Genomic DNA, 21675 nt, shown 5'->3' with positions numbered 1-21675 from the left:
CACAGATGTAGAGGCTCACAGCCATCCATCGAACTGAGTACAGGTTCCTCAGTGAAGGAGTTAGAGAATGGACCAATGGAGCTGAGGGGTTTGCAGACCCCTAAGACAAACAACAATATGAACTAACTAGTACCCTCAGAGCTCCCAGGGTCTCAACCACCAACCAAGGACTGCACATGGAGGGGTCTGATTGTTCAGGCAGCATGTGTATAGTAGAGGATTGCAAATTTGATCATGCAGCCTACTCTTAAGGGCTTGTTTCTTCAGGGAGGCTCTGTTGGAGGAAATTAAATTTTCATTTGGAAGTGGTTATCAATTGGAGATAGCTTCTGGGCTAGGGATGGGGGTGTGTGTGTCACTTCTCATTTTCAGTTTTTTTTTTCTTTTTGGTATTTTGAGACAGGGTCTCTTTTCTCAGCTCTAGCTGTCTTGGAACTGACTATGTACACCAGGCTGGCCTGGAACCTATAGAGAGATCTTCCTGCCTCTGCCTCCAGAGTGTTTGGCAATTTCATAAGTGTCGGTATTATGGGGTTAATATAACACTACAAAATTCATCAGAAGCAACCTATTTTTGTATAATAACTTAAAAAGCATTAAGATTATCAGAAAGATAATGAGATCAGTGTAAAGCATTGAGATGGCTGGCAGCCAGGACTTCATAGTCTTTCATTTGGAAGGGAATGTTTGAGTGAGACCTTGTTAGAGGTTTAGGTCCAATGATTTGAGAGGAATTACTCCAGGCAGAGGGATGCATCTGGGCAAAGGCACAACGAGGATTGGTCCTGATAGGTCTGAGAACTTTAGGGAAGACCCAGGTGGCTGACTCTGAGGAGAGGAGGGGAGAAGGGTTGACATCAGAGGGCTCCATGAGGCCTGAAGCCAAGTGGGTATGCTAGGAAAGACCAGCTCAAATACGGGGCTTCATGGTTCGGCTCCTCTACCAATTTTGTAATGACTTTTGATGTTTTCGGTTTGATTCTTTAGGTCTTTGACAAAGTTGAATAGTTGTCATGTGTATAGATTCAAATATGTGAGGTAATTTATATAACGTATCCATGTGTAATTTGTGATACATTATATATAACTTTTGTATGAAACAGTATTTGATGAATTCATAAAAGTATATATTCAAAATGTATGCTTCCAATGTATCCTAAGGTATATTTAACATTCACTTTCATACAATTAGCATTTTTTGCCCAAAATTGTTTTGTTTTTCAAGGTGTTTATATTTATCCACAGTGACATTTTTAAGAGGTTTCTTGTGTGGAAATACACACACATAAATACTAACAGGCACACACTTTTTTCTTAGATATGTTGTACTTTCTTTGACCTACAGCTTATTCTGTATCATTTTTCTTAAATGTATATGCAAACTAATCATGAAGAGATAATTCTGGCCTTTTCTATATCCTAATAGACATTCTGAATGGTAAGTTGACTTTAGGAAATTTAAAAATTAGATTTGGCAAAACATGAAATTTTGGCACACAGTACTTTTTTTTATTATTGTAATAAAAGAAAATTAATAGTCAGGGTTTTTTTTTGTTTTATAACCATAAAATTAGCAAGTACTTATCATTTGAAAGAACCGAATGCCCTAAATTAACCCTAATTATATTTACTTTAAAAAATGTTCAACATCCTTAGCCATCAGGGAAATGCACAGTATGACTTCTTTGATATTTTATTTCACCCCAATCAGAATGACTTAAAAATTTAAAAATTAATGTCAAAGGCACAAATCTGAGCCTGGAGGTATCTTCTGATGTTTCTAGATTAATATGTCCCAGGTCAAAGAATTGGGTCAGGGAATACATGATTAGAAACAGAAATAGTGATAGTTTACTTAGCAAGTGGAAATATTTTCAAGAATGGAAGTGGACACTAGTCAGTCGAGGCTCAGAAAGTTCTGGGCAGGAGTAGCATGAGTCTATGTTTTTCTGTATAGCACCTGTAGGTCCCACGCTGTAAAGTGCAGGATTTTCTAGGGCATGTTATGTTACAGGTAGTCAGGTTTCCAGGGTTCTACTTCCTGGCTGGTTTTTTTTGTTTGTTTGTTTGTTTGTATGCCATTCCTGATACTATTGGTTCCAGTCTCTACTTTCTTGCCACACTCACTTTGCTTAGAATACCTTGGTTTGGCATTTGTGTTTAGATTTTGTGTTAAACTTGATCTCTGTGTTTGAAGTGTGCCAGCTATTTGGACTTGCCTCGGGTCACTTTGCAGTAGCAACTGATGTAATACAACTATCTGTCTGAGCTGTGAATACTGGAGTCTTGTTCTGTGGAATAAAGATTGAGAAGGCTAAAGTTCATGGGAAATTTGTTTGCTTATATTTGGATTTTAATAATATGTAGGGGATCTTTAATTTGTGAGCATGGGACATACTGTCTTGGTGGTTTCTAGGTAGAATTCTCTCTGACCAGTTCTTTTACAAACTTCTTAGTTTGTGTTCTGACTCACTGTAACTCATCGTATGCCATTTTGAGTACTAGTCTACAGTGTTGATAACAAACTTGATAGAAGCTAAAAAGTGATAGCTGCAATAGTACCATTATAGATTTATCTATTTGAAGGTTCATAGAGTCTGATGGAAAGAAAAAAAATTCTCCCCCAGGCTCCCTTTATGTGTCCCTAAGTGACTAGGGTCTTAAGTGGTGTATTTTGAAAGAATGTTGATTTTATTTTATGTGAATGTGTGTGTTCCTGAGCATATGATGTGTGTGAAGAAGCCTGAGGCAGCCACAAGAGAGCCCTGTAGTCCTTAGAACTGTAGGTTCAGGTAGTTAAGAGGAGCCATTTGGGTACTGGAAACTGAATCCAGGTCATCTGCAATAGTAGCAAGTACTCTTAACTGTTGAGTCATCTCTCAAGTTCCTGAACCTAGTCTGACCCTATTGCATGAAGTGGTCTTGGAATCACATCAGATTCCAAGAGGAATCACATTGGAAGAATGTGTCCTGTTTCTGAATTGGAAGCGATTCTAACAGATCATCCAGAAATGCAGAAACACTGCAGGTAGTGTTGTTCAGTCCTCATTTTGGGCTACTCTGCACTTCTTGGTGTTGGGTTTTTCTGAGAAATGTGAGAAAGGATATTTGATTCAGGAGGATTCTGAACTATACAGAACTTTTTAATTTTTAAGATTTATTTATTTATTTTATTTTTTGTATTTGTATTTTTTGTATGTGCTCATGCTTACTACATGTGTAAATGGTCAAGGAGGTCAGAAGAGTGTGCTGTATCCCCAAGGAACTGGAATTACAGATGGATATGAGCCACCATATGGGTTCTGGGTCCTCTATAAGACTAGTCAATGCTCTTAACAGCTGAACCACCTTTCTGTTTCCCTAAACAGAGCACCTTATTAAACCCAAACTCTTCCCTAGAATGGATTCTTGCATTAGCCAGAAAACTGACCAACCCAATGAGTCCTGAAACAGAACTCCTGTACATAACTGACTAGGGTGTCTGCAGCTCATCTATTTTCCATTTAAAAAATTTGTTGCACACTCAGATTGTTCTTGTCATGCTTGCTTTAAATGCACACATGTAATAATGTATATGAGAGAGCATTTTAGGAGGACTTCTGGGTTTCAATGCACAGTACCTCTCCTGTCTTCTCCCTGCCCCTTTACTTTTTCTTTATTGCTGCCTCTTGAGAAACAGTGATTCATGCTTTATCCCAGCCAGGCCTAACTGTTTTTTTTTTTTTTTTTTTTTTTTTTTTTTTTTTTTTTTTTTTTTTTTTTGTAAAACTTTGACTCCATCTTGTATTCTGCCTGTGATATTTCTTTCAGCCATAGGTATATTGATGATAATTTTTACATCAGTCTGGCAATAAATTAGACAACATCCTAAATTTTCAAAGACAGGGAATTGGAATAATGTAACAGGAACCCTAAAACAAAGACCTAAAGAATTAAAAATGCCTCTAAAGTCCAGTGCTGGGAAGAGAATTTGATGACATGCTTGCACCAGAGGTGGAGGAAATTCTCAGGAAGACGTTTAAGGAGTTCTGACAGCTTACCTCACAGCTGTCTCGTGCATACTTCACAGCTTTTCTTTCATCTTTCCTATAAAAATTGTACCCACTACACAGAAGGCCTTGAAGAGGAGCTAGGGGTAATTCTCTCTTTAGCTCTGGAAATACTGTGAATAAGTACAAATTTATTTTATCAATTTCTGTTCTTTTAAATAAAAAGAAACTGAAGGGACTAGTTTATGTACCTCAGTGCCTGGTTACAGAAGAACAGCATTTGATAACATTCTTGCAGCCCATGAATGTGAGGCATCTTTCCCTTTATTTATGTGATTTCTTTCTTTTGTGGTTGTTCATAGTCTTCAGGATACAGTTCTTCACTTCTATGGTTGCCCCTTTCCTTTTTTCTTTTAAAGTTATGAACAGATTGGTAATCAATGATCTAAAATACGATAGGATTGTTAAATAAATAAAATGAAAAGATGGAGGGGTATATGAAAGAGCCTCATGCTTTTCCATGTCAAATGCCAGTTACTTCACTGGCAGATCCTGTCTCCTGCCTTTGTTTTTTATGATGAGGAAAGTATCAGTCACGATCTATTTTGAATGGGTACACCTTGACTGACAAAGCATTCTCAATATAAAATACAATGGGAAGTCCCTATAGACACAGAGAAACAATTCTGAATACTTTCTTATTTAATATCATTGCTAACAATTTCTTAAAATTTCCAAATGGCTATACATTTCCACATAGATTTTCTTTTCTTGAATCTTCTGTAAATGATTGTTTTAGAATGCTTTACAAAGGAAAGCATTCTAGAAATTGTCTCTGTTATTGACAATTTAACACTGTAATATCTTTGTGTGTTATTTTCAAAGTTAAATAATAGAATGTTAAAAATGAGATGTCATGCATGGTTCTCTGAATGGAATAATAATAAGATACCAATATCTGATTTTTATTGTTCTTCCCTAAGGACTGACATTAGATGAGACTTTGGCACTCTCACTACTTATAACCTGAAAATTAGTGTCTTGGTCCTATGATGGGAAAGTATATTTTAAAAAATTCTCTAAGGTTACAGATGGAGCAATGGAGGAACAACACTGAAAAAGAGAAGGGAGTCAGGTTCCAAGTAGGCCTTACAAAGTCAGAAATCCAACTGAACTATTTTAATCTATCTTTGAGGAGAGACAATCACCCATACTCTTGGTTGCTTCTAGAAGATAGAGTAAATCTTATTTTGATGAGTGAAACTTCTTTCAGAAAGCCTACATTTGTTTCTACATACAATTTGACATTTAATGATAATTAAAAGGACTACTATAAAATAGGAACAAAAGACAATGGTGGACAATAAGCAGAGGGTCCACAAACAGCTGCTTTAAAACATGGGCTCTAAAGCAATGGTTCTCAACTTTACCCATGCTGTGACCCTTTAATACCATCATGTTGCAGTGACCCCCAACAATAACTTTATTTTGTTGCTACTTCATAACTGTAAATTTGCTATAGTCATGAAATGCATTGTGAATATTTTTGGAGACAGAAGTTTGACAAAGGGGTCACAACATTCATGTTGAGAATCGCTTCTCTAAAGTAACTGAAGGTATTGTGCCCTTGAAAATAATAGCCAAGTTAATAAAATGCAGATAACAAGAGAACTTGAAATGATATTCAATTAATTACAGTTATGGAGTTGATAAATGTAATGACTATAATCTAAATAAATGAGGTAAACAATAAATTAGACAGGGTTGAAGAGAGTTGAGCAAGTGGGAGGAGTGTCTATAAAAATCTGCAGATTGACACATGAGGCAAAGGAAGGGGGACAAAAGGCCGTCAGAATCACATGATGGAAAAGTTTTCACATGCATGACAAGGCTTCATTAAATGCATATAACATGCAAAGTTCATATTTATGTTAAAAATTGATTTTTCTTATAAGGGGGCAACAGGCTTAAGTAAAATGGTAGGAAATCCATTACTTGAACAGAATAGACTTCAATTAATAATTTAGATCGAAATGAAAACATGGACTATAGACTTAAATATGTCTATCAATAAAGTAATGGAAATAAAATGAAAATAAGTTATACTTTTTCTTCCAATAAGTAAACTGTAAAAGCTTTACAAAATTCATAATTTTGTATTATTTTATTTTCTTTGCTCAAGTCAAATGACCCTCAGTAGATAATGGTGCTGAAATTGTACTTTCATTTGATATACTTTACTTCTTTTGTAGTAATGCCTAATAAAATCTTAGATTATCTCCATAATTGCATTTTGCCACAGTTCTGGGTATCTATTATCTTCAAGACAGTGTTCTGAGAAAATAAAGGATTTCGTATTGACTTTGTAATGACACTAAAGTATCCTAGAGCATTTTGCTTTGACCTGGGTATCAAAAGGTTCCAACTGCTCAAGAGGCATGTAGTGAGCTTATCCTAGAAAGATCTAAGGTACAAGAACAAGGTATATCAATCCCTCAAGCTTAGCTCCCTAAAATGGAATTTAACAGTGGAAGACTTTTTAATAGTTATTTAGAAGAAAGGCAATATTGAAGGAAGAAAGCTGAAGATTCCTGGAGACAACTAAACCCAGTTAGTGTTCACATGGTTAAGTTAACATGGAATTAAATGGGAGTAGTGTCGATGCCATGAAATGAGTTTGGAAATGACCCTTCCTCTTCAGAGTTTAGGCAGAGCTTTGAAAGGGTTGCCATTAACTTGTGACAGATCCCTACAGAATGCACTAGTAGAGCCAATAAACCACTAGCTTCAGGCCTTGAAGATGGCTCAGCTGGTAAAAGCACTTGCTGGGCAAGTCTGATGATCCGAGTTCAGTTTCTCAGAGTGCAGAGTAGGTGTAGGACATCAACGATTGTGAAGATTGTCTTCTGAACACACACACGCACTCACACACACACACACACACACACACACACATTAAAAGTAAATCACAACTAGTTTTATTGTTTTATCCCATTGTTCTTACAGTCTCTAATTCATTTATTTTTCCCCTGATTTTAGTTATCACAAGGCCCTACCCATGGAGGATGAGCTAATCAATGGCTTCTGTGAAAAGAAGAATTCTTTTTCTTCAGCGATGAGCCCTTTGGTAGGTTATAAAATCCCAAGTTGTCACATACATAAGAATAACACTAAGGTTATAACTCAGTACGTGTTTGTGAATTTAAAAATAATTATAAAAGAAGTGGTTTTATCTTTGAGAGGTATTGAGAGGTGGACATGGAAGAGTTAGAGAGGATAAAGGAGAGGTGAAAATGATGTTAGTATAGTATTGATGCATGAAATTCTCAAGAAAAATTTAAAATGTTGAGCAGAAATAGAGGAAAAGAATAAACAGTGGCCATATCCCAACTCATTGCAATGACTATAACAGGCTGCCTTGAATTATCCCAGATTTGGCCAATTTAGAATATAGTGTGATAATTTATAGAAAAGAAAATCTATGAGCCAGAGAGATGGTTTATTAGGTATAGACTCTTGAGGCCAGCCAGCCCTGATGACTTAAGTTTAATTCTAAGGGCACACATGACAGAAGGAGAACACTCACAAATTGTATGCTGCTCTTCCCACTCCAATGCACACACGCACACACAAGCCCATAAATAAATGTAATACAATTTTAACAATTAAATATACATATTACTTCAGAAAATCTATATATTACATGCAATTGTATGAGATAAAATGAGAGATTATGATTCTGAGTAAGTCTGTGACCAGTTTCTTCTACTGGAATTTAAGTAAAGGCTCCCAGAACATATTTAGTCTCTGTGTGCAATTGCCTGTAGGTGAACTCTAATGCTCAATGTACTGCCAACTCAGCCTGCTAATAGGAACTAACGTGCAATAGAATTAAATGAAGGGACCAAAAAAAAATCAAACTGTGGGTAAATTAAAAGTAATAGGTCTCAAAGTATGAGCTTGAAATGAAAGCCACAAGACACATAAATAAAACTGAAAGTCATCTATGTGTTTTATATACCTCATCTGTAAAATATTCCTGCAGTACATCTCATATCTGAATGGAGGATACTTCTTTCTGAAAGTTTATGCAAAAAATCTTCCTATCCTTTTAAATAGAATATGCTACATAGGAGCCCTTATCACTACCTGAACACAATCACTGGTTAATGTTTGATATCTGGAACTCATAAAAAACTTTAATTAAGATATATGCAGTAATACTAACAATTCTCTTGTGTTACCCAGCATGTTATCTGTTCATCTAATACATTCTTTCCTATTTCTATTTCAGAAGCAATTCAAAGTACATGTAAATGGAGTTTAATGCATAATTATTGTGATATGGTTCTTGAAGCTATTTAAATTATCATTTTTTTCCCACAATCTGGGAAGATGATAAAGTATATACAATTGAAAGTTCCTATTCATAATCCTTCTGAGAATATAATGCTGAAGAATGATTGAGGGTATTAAAAGTACTGAATTACAAATGATTATGAATAACATGGCTACCAGGGAAGGATTGACTAGACTTGCTTGAGCACAGGAAAATCACAAATAGTAATACTTTCAGCAGTTGTTTCATCCACTGTTCTTTATTGCTCAAACAATCAAAAGAAACATAAAAGGAGATTTCTGTGAGCTCCAAAATGAAAACAAGAGAACAGTAATATTGAGTTGTTCGATTTATGGAGAAGGCAAATGTCATATCTAGAAATGTTATTTCCTACTTATAAAGCTTCCAGAAGATGGGCAATTTTGAATGAGACTCGGGCTCTGAATAGCAGCAGGTACCCATGATGCCTCAGAAAATATTCAAAGGTATTGCCAAGGTAATATCTGGGATATCATAAAAGCATGATGATCAGATAAAATTATGAGTATAGCACATTTTATCACACTGCTATGTGCATTTGAGCAAGTTTTGTATTTGTTACCTTGGAATAGCTGTTGGGATTTTGGTAGGAAGAATGATCACAAGAAGCTTTCAGTTTTGTGACTTTTGGAAAGGCCAGCGGACAATATCTTAAGCTTTTTTTTTTTTTTTTTTTTTTTTATAGAAGTGTGAAGCTACTTTGAGAACTGTAATATGTATGGACTACATGGGAACAACATTTTAGTGAGAAAGAAAACACAGGGTGACCAGTTAATTGTAAAGAATGTGAATTGTGGGACAACTGGAGATATCTGTAACACTTATAAAGAACCTTTGTACATTAATTTATCAGAGGACATCATTCTTCCATAGATGTATATGATCCTCGGTATGACCAGGTGTGAAAGGATGCCCAGTAAGGAAGCTGAGTGTCTAGCTCAAAAGCAGAAAGCTGAAAAATCAGCCTCTATTAGCTGCACTTTGAAAAGGCAAATGATAAATCTGCTCAATGGGAAGAATGAACTGTTCCTTGTCTTCAGAGAGAGTGGATAATAACAATAATAATATGGTATACACTTTTGCCAACTCTTTGACGATAGAAAAGGAACTGAAAATATGGTCTGAAAGATAAGATAAAGAAATATATATTCATACACACACACACACACACACACACACACACACACACACACATTATAGAACATTTTATGCCTGAAGAGGATAGATCACGTCTGAGTTTAGAAAATGTGAGGGATTAACAAAGGGACTCTCCATTAGTTCTTTGGAAGTGGGCGACAAGTCTGAGACAAGAGGTGAGAGATCATGTGGAGAGAGCAAGCAGGGACGCATCATGCACTCCATCATTTCCTTAAGAAATTGAAAATGTTATGTAAGGGTTATTGTTGTCAACAGAATAAACAATTGGAAGCTAAAAGCAGTTATGAACTATGTACTAATTTTCTATGGTTGTCTCAATGAAGGCCCACAGCAGAGTTCTTTTCAAAAGGATACAGGAGAACTTTACCACTGGCAAGAAGATTACAATGGCTCAAGAACTTGATTTCAAGTAGAAAAGAGTAGCTCATGGCTCAGAAAGACACTACTTTGGGATTTGCATGTCTGAGAAACAAATACCAAAACCACCATTATAGGCTCATAGCAAACATGCTATATTCATTTTAATGTTTATCATATAGCTAAGGAATTCAAGTATAATTAAATTAGTTATGAATCACAATGTACCATGGGCTTGTATACACTGATACACCAAGAAGCAGGTTGATTGAAAAATTGAAAATTGGAATTTCCTGCTGACTGAAGTTGATGATTATATGGTGAGGATGACAAGAAATTGATGAGTAGCTCTCACAATTCTTCCTGTGGTTAAAATTAACACAAGTGAAGGAAAGGGCAGATTGGTATTTCATAGATTATTGGAATACTTTATAAAATTATAGAGACGTGATAGTGCTTATTGAAACATTTCTTTCTTATTCTTTTTCTTCAACTCTACATTGGTGGTTTGCATTTATGGGTTCTGGGGGAACAGTTGTGGAACATGACCTCGTGAAACTCTTTTCAAATATAAGTGCCAGTTATTCCTTCAGAATGGGTTATTCCTGCTCTTCATGTTATTCAAAGTGGGATTGTAGAGTTTTGCCTCTGATGGATGCAGCAGGTTTGACATCTCTGTATATCTGATTCTCAGCAAGAGATGACACCGTGCTCTTATGTAAATACTGCACAATCATCAGTAATACAGTCCGACTTCAGTATCTCAGAATGTACATCTAGAGAACAGAAATGACTTTATAACTCAAAAGACTATTCTGAGAAGACTGGTAGACACTTGAAAGGCCTATGCAAATGACTATAATTATGCTATTAATCCTGTGAGACTTTCAGATAAATTTAGAACAACACTTAAGTGAGATTTTTCTGCTTACAATATATGAACCCTAAACTCTTTCCATACTGTGTTATTATGAATGACAATATCTCTGTATTCAAACAACTATGGCAAGAATATACTAATTACGAGAGATAATTGGGACTGACAACATTTTCCCTGGAGTTTTGGAAAGTTGTTTTTTTTTTTTTTTTTGGGCTGTCTGTATTTATATTTCTAACTTTGTTACAAATATTTGATCCCTTGCTAGTTCACTCAAATAACGATTTAAATTGTCTTGATTTGCTAATGGCTGGCCCTTTGGATGATATTTCTGAAGCTTAAAGTGAAAACAACCATTTGCATCATAGTAAAGACTCACAAGGAACTCTGGCCCATTTTGTATTTGTTTTCTAAGATACAGCCAGAATCTTGGAACAAGACAGAGAATATTCTAGCTAGGTGCATTTATTGGCTTTACCTGAGGAAGAAACTATAGGTAAGTAGAATCATGAATGAAATATGGGAAGCACGCCCCATGCTATCTCATTCTCACTTGGTCTCCCTCACTGCATCTGACAATACACAGAATAAAGAACGTTGCTTTTAGAACATAATGAAGAACAGCTGGGAAGGAACACCTATGACTCTAACCAGGAGAGGAAACTATTCTTCAGGCTCTGAGTCACAGGGCTGTTTCATTTTCTGTTGTTTTGTTCTGGAAATACTGAATTTGATGTTATGGAGAAGCTATCAACTTAGATAGTTCATGAGGAGACAGCAAACCCCACCCCTACACATTTGAAGCTTTCTTCATTTGGTGTCAAGGAGATTTACATTTCAGAACACTGGATATTGTCCACTAGAAAGGTCTTTGGTAAGAACTGATGTCATTTAAAGAAGATGATAGGAAAGAAGTTCTTTGTGTACTCTAAAATCAAGTTTAGTTTCTTCTCCAGCATCATTTTTGCTTCTTTAAAAGCATTTATTTTGCTTCATCCTTGCCTTCTCCAGCAAACAGAATAGATACTGGGCTCTTTTGTCTAGAGCCTAGAAACATTGTGAAACAGCTATGATCTCTTTTCTTTAGTAGCAAGTAACTTGGACACTATTAATATACACACAATATACTGAAAAATATTCCTATGCTAAATTTGTAAAGCCACAATATAATAATTTGATTATATCTCTGACCACAATGTCTGAAAAGCAATTTTTTAGGTAGCTCATCTATATTCACAATAACTATCTGTTTCAAATTATAGTAGAATATGATTCCTATATCTGAATGTGAATGAATTTATATTATATATAATTCTCTGTAAATGTAAATAACCATAAACTACCTTCTTCTAAAATGACTTTCTGGCTTTCCCTGAACCAGAATTACTCTAATTAAAGCTTCTTTATTCTTGTTTTATTACTTGCCAAGGAACATTACTTTGGGTCCGAGACTCTTTACTGCAACTAATTATGACCCAAGGAAGAATCAAATATGTTTTAATTCCTAGACGCTACCATAAATTGAGCATAAATGATCACATCAAAACTTAGCAGGGGCTGATGAGCCTCTGTTAGTGCCATATGTGAACATATAAGCTGGGAGAAACTAGAAATTCATCATACTGTCATGTAGCTGGGGCCAGGGCCTTTTACACATACACACTCTGATGTGCTAACTTATGATGTCCAGTAGACACTGGAACCCTATGTGAATATCAGGGGCGTTTTCCTACCCAGTGAGCAATGCCGTGAGAAACTTACTGTTAGATAGAGGGGGTAGAGATGGCCAAGAAGACAGAAATTACCCTTTTTTTATGGAGAAAAAGAATAGAAAAGCCATGAATAATAAGAGAATTAGGTTCCTATGATGCCCATGGCACCAAGCCCTGAATTTAACCTATAGGTCCCCCTCACCACCACCAGGGAGAAGTGGCCTTCACACTCAAAAGTGACAGAGACCAGAAAACCCAGAGGGAATTATACAGTGTATGTAATGAATGACATTAGTTGGCTTAATAGTTCAGTACAACTAGCATTTAGCTGTAAAGAGCCCAACAAGGCCTTAGCCTGACCCTCGAGCTGAAATTAGGTAGAGACACTTGGTTTCCACTTACAGAATTGAGCTGAGACCTCATAGGCAATAGGCAGATTGTCTTTTTCTCTAGAAAAATACAAGTCTTCTGATACCAAGTTGACCTAAAATGAACTATGTCTCTATTACTTAAAGAAGATGAATTTTACATTCCTTTTTCTGTGCCTCAAAGAAGGAAGGAGTGGCTGTCCTGAAGAGTGAGGACAAATGTGCAGCTGAGAGTTGAGTGTGGATGAGAAGGGGCCAGTTCATCAGAATGGCCCTACATTGATTTGTTTCTAGGGTTTTCATACTAAATGTCCCCTGGTCAAACTTTGGCGTCTCCCAATAGTTTCAAGCACAGATTACAATTCCTTAACCTTACATTTAATATACCTCACAGATTTGCAAGTCAGCATTCCTTGCCTTACCCAACCAAATGCTGTATTACTGCTATACATTGTCTGTTCTCTTGATGGTCCGAGGACACATTTTGGCCTCAGTCAATTGCCTAAGACTATGTGATGAAATCCTTTGATAGTCCTTTCTCCACATGCTCCCTCCCACCCTTTGAACTCTGTCTGTGTTTACTCACTGATCAATTCAGAGGCTTTCTGGGGGAAAGTAAATGGTTTCCTACAAATACTCCTCACCATAGAGCACTGCCATGATGCTTCTACCAATGACCATATTCTGTTCCAACACTCCGCACACTCAAATGGATTCTCTAAAGCAAGAAGAGATTGGCTTCCTCCAAAGAAAGGCATTTACAGTGACTCACAAGTTCTGCTATAAAGCAGAGTTCCATAATCCACCATAAGAAACAGAAAGGTCAGTGGGGAGCAACCCTTTGATTCTTCTGCAGCAGTGGCTCTCAGCCTGCCTAATGCTGCGACCCTTTAACTCAGTTCCTCAAGTTGTGATGACCCCAAACTATAAAATTATTTTTTTGTTGCTACTTCATAACTGTAACTTTGCTACTTTTATGAATCACAATGTAAATATCTAATAGACAAGATATTTGATATGACACTTCCAAAGGTCTTTTGACCTACAGTTTGAGAAATGATATTCTACCAGGGTTTGTGTATTTGTTTGTTTTGGTTTTGTTTTGTTGTATGTGTTATGAGCATGGCAGCATATCACCAGGAGGGACGGCACACTGGGTAGAAGCCATGCTTGCCTCTCTCCAGTCAGACCACAGACTCTTGGGTGAACAGCTCCTCACTGACCCTGGAAACTGCTTTTCATTCTCTCCCTTTGCTGACCAGCTCTCCATTCTATGACCTTTCCTTTTAGATTACAAATTATTGTTTTGAAAACATTTTTTTTAAACTACTCTTTTTCTCTTAGAGCTTTTCTTTCTTCTCCAGCCCATTATTTATTGTTTTTATGGTGAATTGGTTAAGTTTCCTCTGTGGTTACACACACGATTGTCTCCACCACTAACCCGGCATTTTTATTGGTGTTCCATAAAAATACGCCCTATCTGCATACCTCCTTTAATTGTTGCATGTGTTTTTACCTGTCTCTGCCTTTTTTTTTTGACTTAGGCCTTTGTTAATTTTTCTGTGTTTTATTTTCTGCTTCCCTATGGTTTTATTTTCCATGGTTTTAAAAGCCTCCTATCCTTACCTCTACTCTGATTCCATTAACTTTCTCTCCTCAAACTCACACTTTTTTTAGATTTATCACTAAAAGCAGCACATGGCTCCTGGTGAAATATTATTTTAATTCCTCCATTTTATTTACTATGTTACATGTATTAGAAATCACTTTTTCCATTAATCTGTTTATATTATTGTAGATATTTAGTTCATTTGATTCCAAATTCTAAAACTTTGTCAGGTACCTCTTCATGTGCCAGAGTTGTTACTGAGTTCATGAACATCTGATCCGTTGCTAGCCTCTTTTGTCCACAAGCAATGTCATAATTAATAGTGTCAAGACAGATTTCCAAAAGAACTTAGCTAGAATGTGCTCCCAGGGCTGGGCTTTAGGTTCAATCCAACTTTTGCTGCTGTTTTTCCCTATTTGTGTGTGTGTGTTTGTGTGTGTGTGTATATGTATATGTATATATACATGTATATGTATGTGTCTCTCCCCTATCCAGCCTTTCATGTTGTTTTGTTTTTCTTTAAGTATGTGTGCATGTGTGTGTGTGCCTATATACACACATGTACCACACACACATGCATGCCATGGTGTATTTGTAGAAGCCAGAGGACCACTTGTAGGATGTGGTCCTCTACAGCTACCCCATGTGTCCTGGCTGTGGAATCCAGGTTGTCAGGCTTGGTGGCAGGCACCACTGAGCCATCTCACTGTCCTCCTGCCTAGTTTGAATGCGGAGAAAGGCTTTCCAGGACGCTAGTGTATCCTCTCACTAGGATTCTACCTGACCCCCGGCTTGCAATTATTTGATATGTTTGTTTAAATGATCATGTTTAAACGTTTGATGAACACGATTCAGATTATGTATTGCAATATTTATATAAGATACAGATTCTGATATTTAGTAAGTCAGCCAGGCTACCTGTAGCTTCCTCCCTGGGTTACAGCGTGAGTCCTCATCTCAAGAGAGGAGACAAACAAGCCAACAAAACCAAAACTAAAACCAAAACCAAAGCCAAAACTAGAATGTCAAAAACCAAAGCAAAACAAGCAAGCAAACAAACAAAAACCAAAACAGTAATTATGAAAACAAAGAAAAGGTGACAGTGACACCCACTAATTTACTTTATTGATATCCATTCATAACTATCAAAAACTGAGATAAAACATTGTTCTATGAATAAAACCCAACAAAGCACTTTTTTTTTTTGTAGAAATCCATGCCATTAGGCATTCACTTCCAGCCAATTAAACAAGAACTTGAGATGTAACATTAAAACTCTTTGGGATCTAAAGATTTGCTCTTTTAATGGAGAAAATTCAAGTAGAAATTTCTTATATAAGGACTAGATTTTCAGTGAGAAACTTAATACACAAAAATAACAAAATGGACTCAGCAGATTTCATTAACACATATATTTGCATGCACATATGTCCATACACACATATGTAATGCATAGTATAATCAAAGAAAAAAAGTCTATCAACTTGCGAGTGAGGGGTATGAAAAAGGTTCAAGGGAGGGAAGCTGAGAAGGAACAAAGAAAAATTCTTAAACGAAAACTAACAATGTTGAAATAATAGCTTTCACTTTATGCTGTGACCTCTAAATACAAGCCAAGTGTGGGTCCTTGAATGTGGACTACTAGACTACACACCCTCTGCTGGCATCAGGCGCTCGGTTTAGGGAAGTGCCAAGACACTGCTCAAGGGGTGAGAAAACAGCATAGGATGAGGAGGGCTGAGGCTGGGGTTCCCAAGCTACCGGGTATCCAGTTACCACTGGAATCACAGAGGAGTCAGGAATGAAGGGTTAGGGGTCCATGGGCTTGTGACAAGGCTGGACATGGGGCTCCCAAACTCCTGGACGTTCTGGTGCTACTGAGTCTCCAAGAGTTGTGGGGCCCATGGGCTGAGGAGGACAATGAGCCTGAGACTGGGGGAAGGGGAACTCTGGCTTAGCTCATGGCTGATCATCCTTAGCTGATTGTCCGGGACAGGGGGCAGAGGGGCCTTTTGCAAGTGCGGCTTCATAATCTAAGGCCTTCTCTGTGCTCCCCACAGCAGTTCCTGATGAAAGAGACAGTTCTTGGCTCCAAACTATTTATTGGTTGTTCATTAGGAAAAATGTGTGCGTACCACCTCCTCAGGGTGGACCAGATATTAAATACCTTTTGGAAGATAGAATGTCTGGGAAGAGAAACTTATTGGCTAAACTCTCAGGGTCTCTATGTACCTCATTAGCATGGAGAACTCTGTTCTGTACTTGATTACAGGTCACGTTTCCCATGTGGGCAGTTTGGCACTTGTTCCAGGCCAGGGATCTAGTGGGCAACAGAGAGAGCCTACCATCTCAGGTAGGTACGTGGGTGCCAGGGTCTCGGACCCATTCATTCTTTTTTTATTGTAATATTTTTATGAGATGTGTTCTTTATTTACATGTCATACAATATCTCCTTTCCCAGGTTCCCCTCCAAAAAAAAAGAAAAAACAAAACAAAACAAAAACAAAAACAAACCCCTGTCCCCCCCCCCCCCCCCCCCCCCCCCCCCCCCCCCCCCCCCGCTCACCACCCCACCCTCTTATGCTTACTGGCCCTGGCATTTCCCTATACTGGGGCATAGAACCTTCACAGGGCCAAGGGCCTCTCTTCCCATTGATGACCGACTAGGCCATCTTCTGCTATACATATGCTTCTGGAGCCATTAGTCCCACCATGTGTACTCTTTGGTTGATGGTTGAATCCCTGGGAGCTCTGAGGGTACTAGTTAGTTCATATTGTTGTTCATCCTACGGGGCTGAAAGCCCTTCAGCTCCATGGGTCCTTTTTCTAGCTCCTTCATTGGGGACCCTGTGTGCAGTCCAATGGATGGCTGTGAGCCTCTACTTCTGTATTAGTCGGGTACTGTCAGAGCCTCTCAGAAGACAGCTATATTAGGCTCCTGTCAGCCAGCACTTGCTGGCATCCAAACCCACTCATTCTTACCAAGTTTCTTGGTGTGGTCCACTGTCACACAGCTCCTCCTTTTCTTTTATAAAGGAGAGGTGTCATTGGAGTCACATCTCTTATGTTATTTGTAATGAAAATTTTGGGTGGGGTTGGGTGTAAGCATCAAAATAAAACATAACATATGCCAAAGAGGCAACGAGGGGTGGGGACTAGGAAGGCAAGGGGTTATTGAACCAATTAATTGTTCAGTGGATTTTACAGTTTGTGAGGGTTTTAACTTCGGTTTTATATAGACCTCATGTAAGTTTTCCCAAGTTCAGTAGCCAGGCTCAGGCAAGAGAGTTCATCTGTCACTGGAAGTTCCCAGATCTGTCATCTTGGAAGTCTTCAGTCAGACAGTGTCTAGACAAAGGCAGCTTTACTGTCCCAGACAGGTTCAAGGAGAGGGCGGGTCAGTTTCCATCTGTCCTGTGACAGCAGCTCTGTTTTTTTCCCTTTAGTAGAGATAAACCTGTAGAGTAACCACATATGGGCGCAGAACCCCAGCAGGGAGATGTCTGCACAGGGCAGGTGGTTTATCTTAAACCTGTGACAGTTTGCTTGAGAGCACATCATGCTCTGTTGTTATGGTCCTAGGAAAAAGGCAAGGGGGGTTGAGGGATTTAGTCTTGGAAGGAATCCTTTGAATGAGGAGTTCCCTGTATCGTATTAAGGAAAGCAAAGGGAAGAGTTGAGGGGTTTATCTGTTTTAGATGGCTGAGGAAGAAAATGTCGTGTTAATTATGAATCTGGAACAGGCAATAACAGCTTGTCTATAAAAAGGAACTGGTTGTTAATTAAAGATTAAATAATGGTTATTAGTGTAGTTGGCTTGACCTATGGGAGTATATTAAATATGATTTTTGAGCCTTAAAAGAAATTTTAAACAAACTGAAAATTTGTAGGACAATTTTACATTAGAAGGTATGAATGTTAGGGAGAAAAATAAACATTTAAATAATTAAAGAAGCATGAACATTTTTGGGTCAAGGGTTTTAGGTGTGATTTTTCTGAATTTTTAGCAGCAAGATCTTTATCTGATGTCCTTTCTTGTCAGGCTCTTTTTGCCTAGGTGTCTGTGGGAGGAAAGGGCTTGCTCTGTCATGCCATGGCTGTGACTGTCTGCTTACACGTTCTATGTGAGATGTGTGACATATGTTCCAGACCAGGGATCTAGTAGGAGACACCTACTGTCTCAGATGGGTATGTGGGTGCCAGGGTCTCAGACGCACTCAACCTTTTACCAAGTTTCCTGGTTCAGTCCATTGTCCCTCAACCAAGAGCAACAAATAATGATTATTTTGTGAAGTGTGTCTTGTAAACTTTGCATTATATATAATATAAATTTTGCATTTCTATTATCTCTAGAGTTCTGCTGGAAGACAGGCATAGTCATATGGAGAGAACCAATAACTCTATGTTGACAGGATTTCTCTTGGTGGGGCTTTCTGATCACCCAAAGCTCCAGACGGTATTATTTGTGCTAGTTTTGTGCATGTATCTGATGATCCTGTTTGGAAATGGAGTTCTTATCTCAGTAGTCATCTATGACACCCACCTGCACACTCCCATGTATTTCTTCCTCTGTAACCTTTCCTTCCTGGATATCTGCTACACAAGTTCTTCTGTCCCCCTAATTCTTAGTAGCTTCCTGACAGTAAGGAAGAGAGTTTCATTCCCTGAGTGTATGATTCAAATGTTCTTCTCCTTTGCTATGGGTGCCACAGAATGTATCCTCCTAGGCACGATGGCCCTTGACCGCTTCATGGCCATCTGTTACCCACTGAGGTATCCTGTCATCATGAGCAAGGATACCTATGTGCCCATGGCAGTTGGATGCTGGGTGGCTGGGCTTGTTGACTCACTGGTGCAGACATCTCTTGCAGTGCAATTACCATTCTGCACTAATAATGTCATTCACCACTTTGTCTGTGAACTTCTGGGCATTCTGGAACTGGCTTGTGCAGATATTTCCATCAATGTGATCAGCCTAACAGGATCGAATCTGCTTTTTCTAGCTGTTCCGTTGTTAGTTATTGCTGTCTCTTATGTGTTCATCATTGCCACTATTTTGAGGATTCCCTCTGCTGAAGGAAAACGGAAGGCGTTCTCCACCTGCTCTGCCCACCTGACAGTGGTGATCATCTTCTATGGGACCATCTTCTCCATGTACGCAAAGCCCAAGTCTAAAGACACCGCTGGGGCAGGTCATCAAAGCGTGGTGGAGGCCTTCATCTCCCTCTTCTACGGGGTCATGACCCCCATGCTCAATCCTCTCATCTACAGTCTGAGGAATAAGGATGTGAAGACTGCTGTTCAGAACATGCTGGGGAGGAAAACGTCGGGTAAGATGTAAGTGATAATTTAGACTACAGGACTCCCTACTTGAAGTTGTTATAAACACAAAGTTCATAAAGATGGAAATGCCACATGAAGAAAAAGAAGAAAATTCAAAACCATTAAAAATATTTTGGTTGCTTTTGTTACAGTTAAGTTTTTGTTCTAAATGCAGAAATGAGACATATGGACATTTGTAGAACACACTATTACTGAAATGCAAGAATGATGAAAATGTTTTAATAATTGCTAGGGAGGAAAATAAACCCTTAGACATTCAGAAACTAATAGGCAAAATAGATTCTCAAAAGCACTTTATAATCTGTAGTAGGTGCACTGTGGATGAGTAGGTGAAGTAAATATTAATCAGTACATGATGCAAAACTTTTATTTTATTTTTATTTGCTCACCTATTTATTATTTGCATTCAAGACCCATGTGAATTCCCGGATGATAGAATTTTATCTGTGTATTCTACAATAACCCAACTTGTAACAGAGTCTAGACCATAATAAATGCTAAATATTTTTAAATAAATGCACGGATCACCTGATGTACGATTTTAGAAATATATTTCTGTCATAGCCGAGGTATTAAAATTTATTAAATGAGGAAATTGATGAGATGAACTATTTTAAATAAAATATATTGTATGCGTTGATATTTTGTCACACAATATTATTTAGTAGCTGAGGTATGACCATTTGTTTACATGGTGGGGAGAAGTCACAAGCTGCAGCAAAGCTAGGAGAACAAGGATGCAGTAGTAATAAGATTATCCGGATGGGCGATGGCAGCGTCAGCCTGGCAGTGGGGCTTGAGCCTGCTGCTCATTTGGAAATCTGATCCTAGAATTCTCCTTGCATTAAACCTGAACATTCTAATGGAACAAAGTGGACTTTCAGAGCTGTTGTTTGGTTTGACAGCACATACTTTGCACAGTTGGACCTCATACACTTGCTATGTATATCCCAGAGGCACAGGCTTGAATATAACAATGGTCGGGAAAACAGTGGATGACTTCCATGACCTGAACATGTCGATAGAGTGATTTCACATGAGGTGGGTCAAGCAATTGCTTTTAGTTGGAATGTATCTTCTAGCTCAATAGAAACACATGGGCTACCACCAGCTCAGGAGGCTTCTGGTCAGTATCACTTCCTCGTTCCTACCAAACATAGATTCAAAGGTTCTTTGGGAGAGTTAATTTTTATTTTTTATTATTTAAGGTTCAAACAAAAAATGTATAAAAATATACTGCAGTAAATCATTTTACAGAGAGTCCATACACACTATAAACACAATCAAGGTAAGCAGGCCAAGTCCATTTTGAAAGTAATAATACATTTTTTAAAAAGTATATTATTTGGTAAACAACTTTTGAAAAAGGCACATTACTTCAGTCTGCATGTTTTAAGGAGACATATCTATGTATATGAATAAAAGGTTGAAAATAAAAAGCAGATATGCATTCTAGGGAAATTATTCAAGCACTCATATTTCTATATTATTAACTAACATGGATTTATGACCAAATAATTATTTCTAATAAAGGGATAGCTGTGATATGATAGAAGGTTAATTTAAGCAAGGTGATGTATAGTTCTGAGTGTTAGGTATCCCAAAAAAGGATTTTCAACAGGAAAGAAGGAAGCAATACAGTGAACTTCATATTCTTTTCAAGTATTAAGACAGTAAACAAAGATTTATAACAATTTAAAATATTTGAGCAAAAATAGATTGCACTCTGACAACATATATTTTTCTAAAACACATGTAGATTGCTTTTAAAAATTGTATGTCAAATTTTATGTGTGACCAGCAATTCCAAAGAAAATCTATTCGCTAGTCTACATTCTTTCTCCTAATGCACTTTAAAGATAATATAGCCACGCAGGATTTGCA

At 37.6% G+C, this 21675-nt stretch overlaps 2 protein-coding genes across 2 annotated transcripts in view; both read left to right on the top strand.

The window, feature by feature from the left end:
* Nucleotides 1-16733, top strand: part of LOC116095321 (olfactory receptor 13C9-like) — a 23000-nt gene extending 6267 nt beyond the window's left edge. The window contains exons 2-3 of the mRNA XM_031376769.1: nucleotides 7029-7116; nucleotides 16721-16733. The gene's annotated coding sequence lies outside the window, so the exon portion shown is untranslated. The remainder of the gene's footprint in view (nucleotides 1-7028; nucleotides 7117-16720) is intronic.
* A 2096-nt stretch (nucleotides 16734-18829) lies between these two features.
* LOC116095320 (olfactory receptor 13C8) lies at nucleotides 18830-19921 on the top strand. The gene has a single exon (XM_031376768.1). It carries the CDS (start codon nucleotides 18830-18832, stop codon nucleotides 19787-19789), a length of 960 nt encoding a protein of 319 aa, XP_031232628.1. The 3' UTR covers nucleotides 19790-19921.
* Nucleotides 19922-21675: the final 1754 nt, after the last annotated feature.

This window comes from Mastomys coucha, unplaced genomic scaffold, assembly GCF_008632895.1.
Source record: "Mastomys coucha isolate ucsf_1 unplaced genomic scaffold, UCSF_Mcou_1 pScaffold18, whole genome shotgun sequence".
Classification (NCBI taxonomy): domain Eukaryota; kingdom Metazoa; phylum Chordata; class Mammalia; order Rodentia; family Muridae; genus Mastomys; species Mastomys coucha.
The sequence above is the reverse complement of the archived record's forward strand: the minus strand, read 5'-3'. Positions and strand labels throughout refer to the sequence as shown.